Below are 14,998 nucleotides of genomic sequence, written 5' to 3' on the forward strand. Positions count from 1 at the left end.
CCTATATACACACACCCACGCAACAGAAGCATTGATTTCATAGGCAGAAAAAAAATTATCATAGTTAACATGGTGGTATTCTTTTCTTTCTTTTTTCATGACCTTTCATACTGTGTGGGTGTGTTTCAATATGTTGTTGGGTAATCAAGGCCTGGGATGACATTCTGACAACCAAAAATAAACGGAAAATCTTTCTGATGGGTTTTGCGGCTGATATTTCCCCACAAGTCTCTTTGCTTGCTCACAAGGGATGCAACAGACTCAATGTGGGTCCTGTGAGCAGTACACACCAGTGACACCACTGCAGCTTACACGTGCTGTTTGCCATGGATGTTTGGCTGTGGTAAGCAAAAACAGCTTAGGAATACCATGACTCAACAACATTACTCAAACATGAGAACAGCACAGAGTCGTGCTGTTTTGCAAAGCAGGGTTCCCCTGCAACTCGACCAATAATACCAGAATTACCACTGAGCAAAACACAGCATCATAACCACTGCTGTAATCACAGACACGTGGCTTAACTTTAATGTCAGTAATTGCGTAAAAGAGCCAGACTGAGGCAGCACAATTAAAAATAGCCCTGTCTCGTTACTTGAAAAACCCCAACACACATTGACCAGCCAACAGAGAGCCCATTCTAGCTTGTGTTTCAAGGCAGGCAAGCAGGCAGACAGACAGGCAGCTGCTTCTCAAGACCTATAAATACCCCACCAGAGCAGCCCAGACAAATTCCCAGGTAGCAGGGGAATGGATGGAATGCCAAGGAAGGGTCTGGGCATACACCGTAGAGGCGCGGAGTTACCTAAAACCACACACACACCACACAACAGCAACTCCCTCCTCACATGCATGCAATGAAGCAGTAGCTGTTTTGAAGTGTGTGCGTGCCTGCCTGCCTGCCTGCCTGCCTGCCTGCGTCTCAGCGGCGGAAGTCTCAGACAGGCTGTTGACATGTAGGCTCATTCATGTATGACCTTACAAAACACAACCCTATAGCCTCATAGCTGACAACATCAACATAACAGCATGTCATTTTCACATCACTCACAGGGGATTGGGACTTTCACCTCGCAGACAGCGAGACAAATTTAAGGAAAGCCATGACGAATGTATTTATATTGAGAGCTTCAATATGCAACGCTAGTGTCATTTCAAGATACTCTAGGCCATTTGGAATAATCTTGTCTCTGTACTGGCAGATAATTGATGTGCTTCAAGAAATAATGTCATGTAAATGTGATGGAATCTGAAAATAATAGCTTAAAAATAGGCTTAAATGTAATATGATCATTTGAATGAAAATAATATTTCTCTTTAAAGAAGATTGTCTACTCAGGCTTTTGGGAGCACCCCAGACTTGATTCAGTATTTAGATATTTAATATTTATTTTATCACACACACCCCTTCCTATACAAACCCATTGTGACATGTTTCCCTTCGGGGACTAAGCAATAAACCCATACCATACCATACCATTGTAACTTCAAACTAATTTTAACCATTCATCGAGCCTGTTTTGTTTGAGCCTGTATTTTCGCAGAATGCCCAGAATAGGGCCACTAGGGTTTATGTGGTGAATATTGCAACTGCTTGATTCTGCAGCATAAACAGACTTGAAATAAGACATCTGGCTGTTGGTTTTGGTGATAGGCTGACTTCTCCTTGGGTTTCTATTATCTTCTGTGGCCTTTGTCTCATTCTCTACTCTGCAACTTGGCTCTTGTTGAAACCCTACCCTGGTCATAGAAAGGTGAGCTCACACTCACACACACACACACTCACACACACACAGTTGACATTACAGCTGTGCAATACGGTCAGTAGGCCAGTCTACAGGATGTATGCAAATGTGGCTTATCGGCTCACATAGTTAACATAATATTCATGTGTTCATATTATTCATATTATAAGTTCAGTGCAGTTTTGCTCACAGCCTGATACAAATAACTGGGGCAGGCCTTGAATATTTATAAAAGCAAATACAGTGTATGAGCTGCGCAACTTACATCCCAATAACTTGCAATGGACATTAAATTAATTATGAGACAGGCAATTTCTCAGAAACTGTTTATGCATTGTGGATATTGCCATCTCAAATAATGTTGCCAAAAGCACTACTTTTAATTGACACATGCAGGGTACATCCGTCATTGAGATACTGTCACATCAACCACCATAAAACGAACACCAACTCCATAGCTGAAAAGAAAAAAGATGCACCTAGATTTAAAGCTACATTTTATGGATTTATGCCTACTCTGTTGCTTTTTCTTCTTACTCCCCTCAGGGGTTGTATATGGGGATGAATACACTGCTCACAATACAGCTCCCATCCACAATGTATTATATGGAGTTTGGCTATATGTTGTGTAGTTGTTTTGTCCAGTTGTTTGAGTGTTAAATATTGAATGGACCACAATGGATACAAGCCTCTGGATCCATATCTCAGGGTCTTGTTCACGAATGAGAGAAAGGGGAAGACGGAGAAGGAGATCAGCCGGAGAATCGGAGCAGCAGGAGCGGTTTTGCAGTCGCTAAATCGCACTGTGGTGAAGAAAAAAAAGAGTTGAGCCGGAAGGCAAAGCTCTCTGTCTACCGAGCAATCTTCGTTCCTACTCTCACCTATGGTCATGAAGTGTGGGTCATGACCGAAAGTATAAGGTCGCGGCCGAAATGGGTTTCCTCAGACGGGTGGCTGGTATCTCCCTTAGAGATAGGGTGAGAAGTTCAGTCACCCGAGAGAGACTTGGAGTAGAACCGCTGCTCCTACACTTGGAAAGGAGTAAGCTTAGGTGGTTTGGGCATCTAGTACGGATGCCTCCCGAGCGCCTTCCTAGGAAGGTCCTCGATGCACGTCCTACTGGGAGGAGACCCCGTGGCAGACCAAAGACCAGATCGAGGGATCATATTTCCAAACTGGCTTGGGAACGCCTCGGTATACTCCCTGAGGGAGTGGAGGAAGTTGCTCGGGATAAGGAAATCTGGAGGTCTCATTTGGAACTGTTACCCCCGCGACCCGATTCCGGATAAGCGGTTGAAGATGGATGGATGGATCCATTTTTTTTTATCTTATAATTTTTATCCCACAATTTTGTAACCCATTTTTTCACCCAGTGCTAATTGCCTATGTAATCCTGGGCTCTGCTCTCCCTCTGCCGCCCAAGGGAGACAACGGACTGACCTCATGCTTCCTTCTATGCATGAGGAGTCCAAGTTGCTTCTTTTCACCTGACAGTGGAGATTTCCCTGGTTTGGACATAGCGCGTGGAAGGAACACGTTATTCCAACCAGTTCCTTTCCCCTCCATCAGGCGCCCCGGCTGGCCAGGGGGAGGCATTATTGAGACCAGGATTACGTGCATGTTTTTGTGAGGGTATCAACCCTAGGAGACACGGGGAGAACATGCAAACTCCACACAGAAAGGCCCTATCGCCAACCCCACCTAGGGTGTGGGCGCTGATGACGCGGAGGAGGAACACGCCGCCAGCGCTCACAGCGTCCCCCGGCGGGAATCGATGGATGGATCCATTTGGCGTGTTTTTAACTTGTCAATAAAGAATTCAATCAAACAACCAATCAAAAACCTCACCATGGCAGTTTGAGGGGTAGCAGATGAACACAATACAATTATTGGCACCAAGTGTGAAGAACTTATGGTGGCATTGGCTACTACGGTCACAGAACGCTGTGACTGAATGTGCACGATTTTACTATTTTTTGGCAAAGACATTTGAAAGAGGGTGAGAAAAAGACTGTATCAAGTACGTATATTATAAGCACCTTCAAATTATAGAGGGTTTAAGTGCTACCGGATATGCAGCTCGGCAAATAAAAGGTGAACTGATCCCAGTGCATGACGGAGGATGATATCACGATAAATTAAATCTCCACGAATCTCCGTGTTTTTTATCACGATAAAATCGCGTATCGTCCCATCTCTACTTGGTGCATGAGAATCCTTCATGTCTGATCCATGCATCCTCCCCCTCCCTCCCGTCATGATCCCATCTCTCTCTCCTCTGCAAGTGTGCTCTCTCTCTTTTTCTTCATCAATTAAGATGACCGCTTTGGTCATGCACGAAGAAGCACATTATCATGACAATGAGGGGAGAAAGGAGAGAGGAGAGGAACGAGGGGCGTGTGTAAAATCTGGGTTCTGACAACTTTTCTCATGACGGCTCTGAGCACTTCACACAGCTGCAAGGTGAATTGGTTCCAACGCTATCAAGGGGAGGATGCTGAGGGGCAGAGAACTTGTCGTTTTGCCTGTTTTTCCCCCTGAAAATCTATAGTCAGCAGCATGGGGGAAGAAGTTCAACTATAAATCTATAGTCAGCATGGGGGAAGAAGTTCAACAATAGAGGACAGCAGCCCATTCATCCCCACATCCAATCGGTCTAAATAATGGTGGGGGTCAGCATGAGTAGGGACTCAAAGAACAGGCGTGCTGATGTAGGATCACGGTCTGGTGATCGGTCACAAGGCAATTCAATGGAATCAATGAATGCACAACACAAGGGCTATGTTCAGACTGCCAGCACAAATACGATATTTTGCCCTATTCAGATTGGCATCAGATTGGTTTGATCAAGTCTGAACGGCAGAAAACCACAGGGACACCGATTTTTTTTCTTCTTTTTTTTTATATAATTTTTATCCCACGATTTTGCAACCCATTTTCACCCAGTGGCAATTGCCTATGTAATCCTGGGCTCTGCTCTCCCTCTGCCGCGCCTGGGGAGACAACGGACTGACCTCATGCTTCCTTCAATGCATGAGTAGTCCAAGTTGTTTCTTTTCACCTGATAGGGGGGATTTCCCTGGGATGGACGTAGCGCGTGGAAGGAACACGTTATTCCAACCAGTTCCTTTCCCCTCCATCAAGCGCCCCGGCTGGCCAGGGGGAGGCATTATTGAGACCAGGACTACTGCATGTTTTTGTGAGGGTATCAACCCTAGGAGACACGGGGAGAACATAGAAACTCCACACAGAAAGGCCCTATTGCCGACCCCACCTAGGGTGTGGGCGCTGATGACGCGGAGGGAGAAACACGCCCCCAATTTCTGCTAATCAGATTTGATGTGTCATAGTCTGGTCGCTTGGACACTGAAGCCTGACTTATACGTTGTCACAATGATGGTGTCACTCCTCGAGAATAGCTGATCCACTGCGTTTTTCAAACTTTTCACAATGTCTTCTCTTGCAACACTGAAGTAAGTCTGCAGGCTATTCTGCTGGCTGAGCGTTTTGCCACAGCATCAGCCCACTAGCTGACAACACACACAGCTACACACACACACACACACACACACACACACACACACACACACACACACACACACACACACACACACACACACACACACACACACACACACACACACACACACACACACACACACACACACACACACACACACCAACAACAATTTGGGCATTTAGCAGACAATCAATAATACAATAAGGTAATACATCAATACAATAAGCAAGGTAATAAATCAATACTTTTTTTTTTTTTGTTATCAAATATTTTTATTTTCCATAATCAAAAGAAAAATGCAATTAACAGACAAACAACACAAACAATAGTAAAACAAGAAAAGGAAAAGAAAACCCACCCACCCCCTTTCCCCGGACCAACACGGAATGTACAATAGTGCATGCCTGTGCTAGGCTGTTACCACTATATAGTGATTTCTTGAATCATAGCCTTAAGCTTATCTGCAATGTCCGACCACATATTAATGTTTTCTTCTTTTGCTCCGTGTAACCTTGCTATCGACTGCTCTAAATATACTATATCTAGAAAGGTTAAGGCCCACTGGCGAAACGTTAACGTATGAGGAGGTTTCCACCGCGTAGCTACCATCTTCTTCGCCGCCGTTACACCAGCAAAGAAGATGCGCTTGCGTATATTCTTTAGTTGCAACTGTGAGACGTCATTTAATAAAAATAAAGAAGGAGAAGATATGATATTGATACTAAAAATAGTTGAAAGTTTTGAGGCAACCATATTCCAGAATGACGACACATTTGGGCATTCCCAAACCATGTGAAGGAAGGTACCAATACTATTTGAGGCGCAGAGAGTGCAGTTGGGATTATTCAAAATCCTCATAGCACATAGTCTGCGGGGAGTTAAATAAGTCCGATGAACAAAATTTAAATGAATTTGTTGATGGTCTGGATTTCTAGAAGATAGCCTAATGTTAGACCATACTGTGTCCCAACAAAAGTCAGGGTCCAAATTTGGTACATCATTCCTCCAAACAGTATCAACAGATAGGGGCCCATAACTACAGTCTAATAAAAAACCATAGAGGGTGGAAACCAAACCTCTTGTTCTGTTACCATCACAGATAAACTCATGGAAGGGGTGCAATCTAAGGGGAGCTTGCCATGGGACCCCATAGGTCCTCATGGACGTTCTCAGTTGGAAGTAGAAAAAAAGGGTATTTCCAGGCAGATTGAAGATGTCACACAAATCTCGAAAAGGTCGTAAACCATTTCTATCAAATAAGTCCCCTAATGTACGAATCCCCTTAGCCCTCCACCTTGGAAAGCGAATGGGGCGATCCTCGATTAAAAGTCTTTGATTATTGAACACTGGGGAAAATAAGTTCCATTTACAATCAATCTTACACATCTTTTCAGCTGCCCTCCATACTGCCACTAAATGAGAAATGATAGGTCCAAAGCGAACTTTGCATTGATGTGTAGTTATGTTTGAATAGATAAGATCTCTCAATTCAACAGGCTGCATAAATCAATACTTGAATTATGAATCATCGTGTGGTTCTTCAGAGTGGCCCTGCGATTAAAGCTACGGCCACAAACTGTACAGCTGAAGGGTTTTCCCCCTGTATGCATTTTCATGTGCTGCTTTAGATCAGGGGTTTTCAAACTTTTTTGAGTCAGGGCACCCCTGTAAATATCTTTTTCATCCACGGCACCCCTGAATTACACTGTTAATTTTTAGAATCTTACATCCTATTGGAGAAATATCCGTTTCCATCAGAACTGACTGAAAATAAAGTTATACTTGACGTTTAACCACTTGAACCCCAGCATCCCTATTCTGGGGGGAAGGTTCACCAAAATAGCCGATCTACAAGCTCACCACGCGTCACAACGCATCACGTTGTGACGCGCTGCGAGCTTGTAGATCGGCTATTTTTGGTGAAGAGAGTTGCCGTAGATGGAAAAAGAACTCATCAAGTACAGTGCAAATCAGGTCTGTTTTCTAAGCATAGTGAAGTGATATTGATGAATTAAAAATATTATCAAATGATCTCGCGGCACCCCTAGACTGGCATCACGGCATCCCAGGGTGCCCCGGCCGTCACCCACTTTGAAAACCCCTGCTTTAGATAACCCACAGTTTTATTATCTAAATATGTCTGTATGCACTCAAGCATGTCGGCAGGTGAACACACTCTTAACTCATTTTGCGCCGATCCCGAGAATACTCGTGAAAAATACTCGAGTATCACATGGTGCCGATCCCGAGTATACTCGTGAAAAGTACTCTATTACTGTAACGGCGGTTCTCCTACCCTGTACATGCGCGGAAGCTCCTGACACGATCGCCCTCGCTGATTCATCATCATCACGGATCCACGAGCACAAAATAGTAATCCCATAACATTGAGGCAGACGGGGAATCTCATCTTTAATGTCCATTATCTCCAAACAACACTTTCAAAGAGAGGATGGCAGTAGATTCTCGCTTATATAACACATGTTGAAAAGCACCGATCCGCCATTACATAACACCATGTTGACGATGACCGCTTCCTGTGAATGACGCGATGACGTCAAACCGGAAGTGTTTACGCTATGGACTTCTGGCCTTCAAAATAAGACAACGGTCGTGGATGCAGCCTGCGGGAGGCACGCTGGACATTTTAATCCGTTAATTTCAGTAGCACAAAATGAGTTTAACACACACAAACTCTTGGACGTCGAGTCCAGTAAAGTCTGATCTCACTTGGTTCTAATTAGCCTATCTCCCCCCCCACACCCCCCATCCCCACTGGACATAATTACAGACAGAACAAACCTGGGCTGCATAAACAAAACACTGGACCTGAGGGCCAGCTTCACATGCCGCCCACTAGAATAAACAAAGGACCTGTCTGATTCACACTGCCTCCGCCCGTCTGCCTTAACCATAACACCTAGCGTCCCTATTCTGGCTGCAAACATTCGGCACAAATAGCGGATCTCCAAGCTCACAAAGCATCGCAACCCATGGTATTGTGAGTTTGTAGGTCAGCTATTTTCGGTGAAGAAAATCAGTGTAGAGTGAAATCAAATGAAGTCCCTGAGGAGTGCTGCATGGTGGCTGCTCACTACTCCTCAGGACGGTTTAAATGCAGAGGACACATTTCCCCAAGGGGACAATAAAATCTAATCAAAGAGGACAAAACGGAGCAGAGCTAGTATAGAGCCCTGGGGGATCCCGATCAACTAATCACTGTAGTGTTTAAGTGGTTAACTGTCTGCGGTCAGGAAGAGACAGAGGGATGGTAAGAGGTAGCCTGGGGCCAGCCTAGATACTAATGCATCTAGCTAACTAACTGCAGTATCCCTACCTTGTTTTAACATGGCTGGGATGTCTAGCTCCAGCTAGGCTAGGTAAGAGGGGCCATAACACTTAGTTTCTGTAGAGACCTCTGCCCATAGTCTTCAGCCTCTGATTGTAGTTTCCTAGGGCCAATCCTGCAGCTTCTTTCAGATTGCTGCTCTATTGCTAGAACTTTTAACAGGTGTGAAAACAACAAATGCAAGGCTCAGTTTGGCTCAGGCTCAGTCTAAAGCTGTGTCTGATGCAAACAGATTGACTCGTCATTATGGACACCTGACTCGGTGACTGACTGCCTAATATCAGTTTGACAGTTTAAGGGGGTCCAGTGACTGAGGACATTCTTGTGCTGTGATGCAGGAAGTCAGGCAGGCAGGCAGGCAGGCAGAGAATTAAGTCATATGAAACCTTACTGCTGCAGAACAGGACAGAATAGAAGAGAGCAGGACTGGACAACTGAGTTGACACCATCTTCTGGCATGGTTTTAACATATCCTATCGGAATATTTTGTTTCCACTAGCAACTATCCATCCTAGTGAAACGCCAAAAAGTTCCCACTTCCCCAAAGTTCAATCCTCGGGTATCTTCTATTCCACGTTACTATAATTTGGTCTTTCACCAAATTACAATGTTCCCATAGATTTGCTGAATCTGTGCATTGAAATCAATAGCTAAATGAATATAAAACTAAGATAATTGTTTCTGGTGCCAAGGAACAAAGGCTGAATGTTAGTGCTCACCTTGACTCCAAGACTTCTGGCCAAAGATACTGTAAGGGTAATGAATGACCACAGAATGTTATGTATAATGTCAGTGCAAATCGTTGTTGTTAAAATCATTGTTTTTAAGGCAACGGTTTCTGTCATCAGACCAGAGCTCTATCAACGAGAGAGAGACAGAGGGAAGGAAGGGGCGGGGGGTCGACCAGAGCTCGATCAGCTTGTACAGCAAGTCATATTTCTTCTTTTATTAATCTAGTCTATTTATATTCTTTCCTTACGGAGAGACAATGTTTCTTTAATGGCGATTCTACAGTATTTAAACACCCTGCTGACTGGATGGACTTGTAAATGTCTTTTCTCATTGAAAATATGCAACTCTACATAACACTCTAGAATTACGTTGTCAGCGAAGCAATCCATTAGCCCGTCAACAAACCAATCAGTGACATGAGAGGGCGTTTAGCTGACTCACTGAAGTTTTTCTGCTGACTGACTGAATTTAGCTACATGAACACAGTCCCTTCATGTATAGAAGTGGCCAACATAGCCTAGCATCATTACAGCCCCACACTTAATTATTGTGTTCTACTGTAAAAAAAAAGAAAAAAAGAAAATAGATAACCAAAAGGGGGTTTAATCAGCATAACTTGCTTTGCTTGTGGAGGTCTATACTGTACTGTATAATAAACATTTGTGAGAACTCCCTGTCACACAAATGTGTATACAAAAAGATGCCATGTGTGCACGTGAGTGAGATCATGCTTCAACTACACTCAAACAGTACCCTGTCATAGAACTGTGACAGAACACACACACACACACCCAGAGTGATTAGCCGAGGCCAGTTAGCCCTCGAGTGATGACAGCGGTCATCACGTGAGACTACGGTGATGCGGTGCAGTCAGAGCACAGGACCAGCTCATGACACACACACACACACACAATGCTGCAGCACAGTCAGCAGCTAACACACACTCAGAATGCTGAAACAGACATGCATTCATGGGTAGATGTACTGTACTGTGTACGTGCAGGCACACACACACACACACACACACACACACACACACACACACACACACACACACACACACACACACACACACACACACACACACACACACACACACACACACACACACACACACACACTTTTATTGCCTAACAACTATTCATTTGCATGTGCTATTCTATTGCAAACCTGAAGGCAAATACTCTGAAATGTCCCTTTATCTAGCAGGACAGTGAGCCTCTATGCACCAAGCTATTTCATTTAATCTAATGTAGCTGGGCATGAATCAGACCAGCAAGGATGGCATGAGAAAGGACCAAAGACTGGAGGAAGGACATGTGTTTTGACTTTTGAGATGCACAAAGCAGTGAAAACGAGCAGGCGAGGGAAAGATGAGATGAGATGGGGAGAGCAACAAAAAAGTACAAAGAGACAGAGGGAGAGGAGATAGATACAGGCTATGCCTACCTAAAAGAACAGCTCTGTATGTTTACCGTTGGTGTAGACCACACCACAGACAGCTTCATGAACCACGGTGACGGGTGAATAGCAACACTGTGGTCATTGGGGTAGCCAGCAGCTACAGTATTATGGGTGTGTTACAAACAGTGGTGTAAAGTAACTATAGGTACATTTAATTAAGTGCTGTACTACACAGTATGTACAATTCTGAGGTATTTGTACAGGTACAGGTATTTGGCATTTCCAGTTTACTTTTACTCCACTACATCTCAGATCCAAATATTTTAACTCCACTATATTTATTTGAAAACTTTAGTTACTACTAGTTACTTTGCAGATATAAATTATAATATTACAAAACATACATTAAGCACTTTAGCCCCATTTCATACTTAGGCTATTTGAAAAAAGACGATCTGATAACGCATCGCGACGCATTGTGAGCTTGTAGATCAGCAATTTTCTAAGATTTTGTACTTTTACTTTTGGTACTTGAGTACATTTCATACTTTTACTCAAGTACATTTTAAATTCCAGACTTTTACTTGTAACAGAGTATTTCTACATTGTAGTATTGATACTTTTACTATAAATGTGAGTACTTTTTCCACCACAGGTTATAAAGCACATAAAAACACTCTCTTCTTTGACCAAAGTGCTGCACAGAACATGAGGTAACAACCATAGACATAAACGAGACATACAACTCAGAGGCACAAAAAAAAGCATATAAACCATTATTAGAAACAATACAAATCAACCAGATCGGGGGATTCAATTTAAAATGCATCTAGAAGGTCTTCGTCTCCCCGCAATCCAAGAGGTGAATGAGGCCCCTGACTAAGCAATCTGATTGCTCAAAACAGGCCATCTAGCCGTGCAGAGTATGACACCACACACCTACTGTAGTCAATCACAATATAAATATTACTCAACCTCTCTTCAGCCATGATGTAAAATCCTGAGTGGATTGACTATGTGCTAGAAGCACCTCCCAATCTGACATACAACTGTGCTGGTAAAAACTCTAGGCTAGCACAAGCAGTTTAAAAATGGTTAATTTAAGTTTGCAGACTGTCATTTAAAACTTTTTTTTTTTGTTACAACGAGATTGAGCTGAGCAGTGAAGATTTGTTTCTCGGTGTGGTACTGATTCAGTTTGGGAAGTCTCAATGTCAGATTTAGCTCATCAGCTCAAGTTGAGCTGGCACAGAGCCATCTCTCACTAGTTATATTACAGTATTGTCTCTGTCAGTGAGACCCCATGTATTTCCAGGGAAACAGAGATGACACTTGCAAAAAGGGTTTTGAAAAAATATATATTTTCAAAACATTTTAATTATTGTGTTTATTTTGATGGTAACTGTTATTTAATAACAATATTACACTCAAGGGTGTGCTTTACAGTCATTATTGGCACAACAGTGATGTGGTCAGTTACGAGTTACGAGTTCCGCAAGCATCACTGAAGTGCCAGTAATGATGGTAATGCCCTTTCATGTCATATTGCTCCTTTGAGGGACTTTGTCATTGTACATTTAAATATGTGAAATGTGTCTGCTGCATGCCATTAGGAGCAGTGGGCAGACTGGGCACTATTGAAGCGTCCGGAGAGCAGTTAGGGGTTAAGTGTCTTCTTGCTCAGGGACACAGACTGAGCGCTCCGGAGTCAATCCATGGGTCAAACCAGGAATCGTCTTATTCACAGAAGGATTCTACTCATTCAACTATGGCAACCATATTCCGTTATGGCTGCCCCCTAACATACTGTAAATAATATAAAATGATTATTAAAAACATCTTGGTGTCAAGCTACAGTAGCTTGAGGACAGTAAATGGTTTTCGGCAGCACATACCACTTAGGAATCTTGGCATGGATGGGATATCATTAGTTCCTGTGTAGAACGCAGTGAAAACACTGCTGTACAGTCATCGGCCAAGTGTGCCAGTTTACTGCACTCAAACTAGAGGTCATTAAGTTCATTTGTGATTTGTGGGGAATTCAACAATCGTCAAATTAAACAAGTGAAGGAAATTCGACTTCCAAGCGACACACAAGTTCCTGATTTACTAATTACTAAGGATGTATTAATTAGAGCAAACAGGTGTGCCCCTCTGTGCTGTAAGCAGCAGATCTCTCATGCTCCTGATGGAAATAGACAGCACATGCTGCTGTGGAAAGGCTTTGTGAGCAGGTGCTCATTTGGAATGTGCCTGATCCAAGGAACAAGATCAGCCTGTGTGTGACCTGTTCCCAGGTGGCTCATATTGACTCATTAACTCGAAGGCTGATTTATGATCACACAGCTGTTGGTGTCAGGGGGCAAGTTGACAAGCAAGATATAGTTCCAATACATATAATACAATAATAAACACATACATCTGCAGTCACACATTATCTAAAAATCTCGAGAGTTAGATCCATTCGCCTCGTCTATACACAAGAGCCCAACATGAAGGCAAAACATAAAATCTAACTCATGCCCTCTCCACTCGTCTCTCGGCCTGCCTCTTTTGCTCATCGGTTGCCGGGAAACTCTGTCTGTTTGAAAGCTTGATCCTTTCCTCTTTTCATTGCCAAGCTGCATCTCTTCCTCTGTGCCAGTCGGCCAGTGTGCCTGTTTGCAATTCTACCCAGGACACAAAGGCTGGCACAATTTATGGATTACTGATGGCACTGTAATAAGGCTGTAATGAAACCACAACAAGGACAACACTAGAGCCACATATAACACTGACCTAATAAAGCATATTAATACTAAAACAGGGTGAGAAGGAACAAGCAGAAACACAAGTTAGACCATGAATAACAACCTTGTACCTTGGCTTGTATACCTCTAGCTCAGAAGCATTACGTTGTATTTTTACCCAATCTAATCAGAATCTATTTTGGAGAAGCTTTATACCTCATAAAGGGTTCACATTTTGGTCTCTATATACTTTTTTTGTCCCAATATTTCACTGAAGGGGAAAAGAAGAAGTAGGACACACCTGAAATAGCTGCACCAGGTGTACAAGATGGGGGAAGGGAGAAAGGGGTGTTATATAGACAAAGCAAGTGAAGCGAAAGACAGCGAAGCGGGAGAGAGAAAGAGAGAGAGAGGAGAAGTTGTCTCGGGACCAGCTGACACAGACATGGCCTGGTATAGTCACTCCACCTCACTGTGTGTGTGTGTGTGTGTGTGTGTGTGTGTGTGTGTGTGTGTGTGTGTGTGTGTGTGTGTGTGTGTACAAGTGCGTGCATGCGTGCGTACGTGTGGTAGTAAACAATTATCCACTTTTTATTTCAGTATGAAGCAGAAAGCACCACCCCCCACAATGATTCGTACCACATTGAACGTTTACATCTTAAAATATACTGTACAATAATTACAAGTATTGATCCAACATTTGTGTTTCTATATTTCGGAGGTGGGAGAAGGAAGCTAGCGTGGGTACCTGGAACAGCAGCATGTACCCTTGAGCCTGTGAGAATACGGTGGAACTCTCAAAGCTCTGTGACTCATTATTCTTACTCAATGCTGTGCTGAATGGACGATTAAATATGTCCTTCACTGCTAGAAGAATAAGCTTGCCTAAAGACTCATCATTACAGACATGTATGCCGACCTCCAAAGTTACTTTTGTGATGGTGATGCAGAGGTCTGGAGCTTTTTTTATTGTCCCGTAATCAAAACACCACAGGGTTATATCCATTAAAAGCCTGACAATGCGTCTTTGAGCAAGACAGCTACACTGCGCTCTCTGGATGAGACTGTCAATTGAATTCTTAAGAGTGCAAACTCAAATGATACTAAATGCTTTCCGGTGGCAATCTTTACTCATACTCACCCAGAAGTTGTTCTGAAAGACAGCCATCTTCACTCACAGGGACTTTCTGTACAGTGATCTGTAAAGAGAGAGAGAAAGAGTAAAGGAAAGAAAAGAAAGGGAAAAATTAAATGCGTTAGAACCAGGAGACACACGTCAGACAGTTGCCGTTTATCTGCTCACTTGCAGCTGGAGCAAGACTCGACTATCTCTGACCTACTCCAAACACAAAGGTATAGGAGGCGCGTGTGTGTATGCTAGCAGCTTAGGTACTAGTATTGATCGTAAACCTCCTGCAAACTCCCACATTTGTCATAGTGTCAGCACAGGGAGAAACCATAACTCTGCCCTACGAATCCGATGCATACTGTATGCAAGCAAGCATCACGTGCTGTATAT

The 14,998-nt window shown here is 43.3% G+C and overlaps 1 protein-coding gene across 1 annotated transcript in view; it reads right to left on the reverse strand.

Annotated features, from left to right (window-relative positions):
* fcho1 (FCH and mu domain containing endocytic adaptor 1) overlaps positions 1 to 14,998 on the reverse strand; it is a 63,910-nt gene that overhangs the window by 36,874 nt on the left and 12,038 nt on the right. The window contains exon 2 of the mRNA XM_080728067.1: positions 14,621 to 14,678. Coding sequence (XP_080584193.1) covers positions 14,621 to 14,647 — 27 coding nt within the window. The 5' untranslated portion in view covers positions 14,648 to 14,678. The remainder of the gene's footprint in view (positions 1 to 14,620; positions 14,679 to 14,998) is intronic.

This window comes from Nannobrachium achirus (genome assembly GCF_963921795.1).
Source record: "Nannobrachium achirus genome assembly, chromosome: 1".
NCBI lineage: Eukaryota > Metazoa > Chordata > Actinopteri > Myctophiformes > Myctophidae > Nannobrachium > Nannobrachium achirus.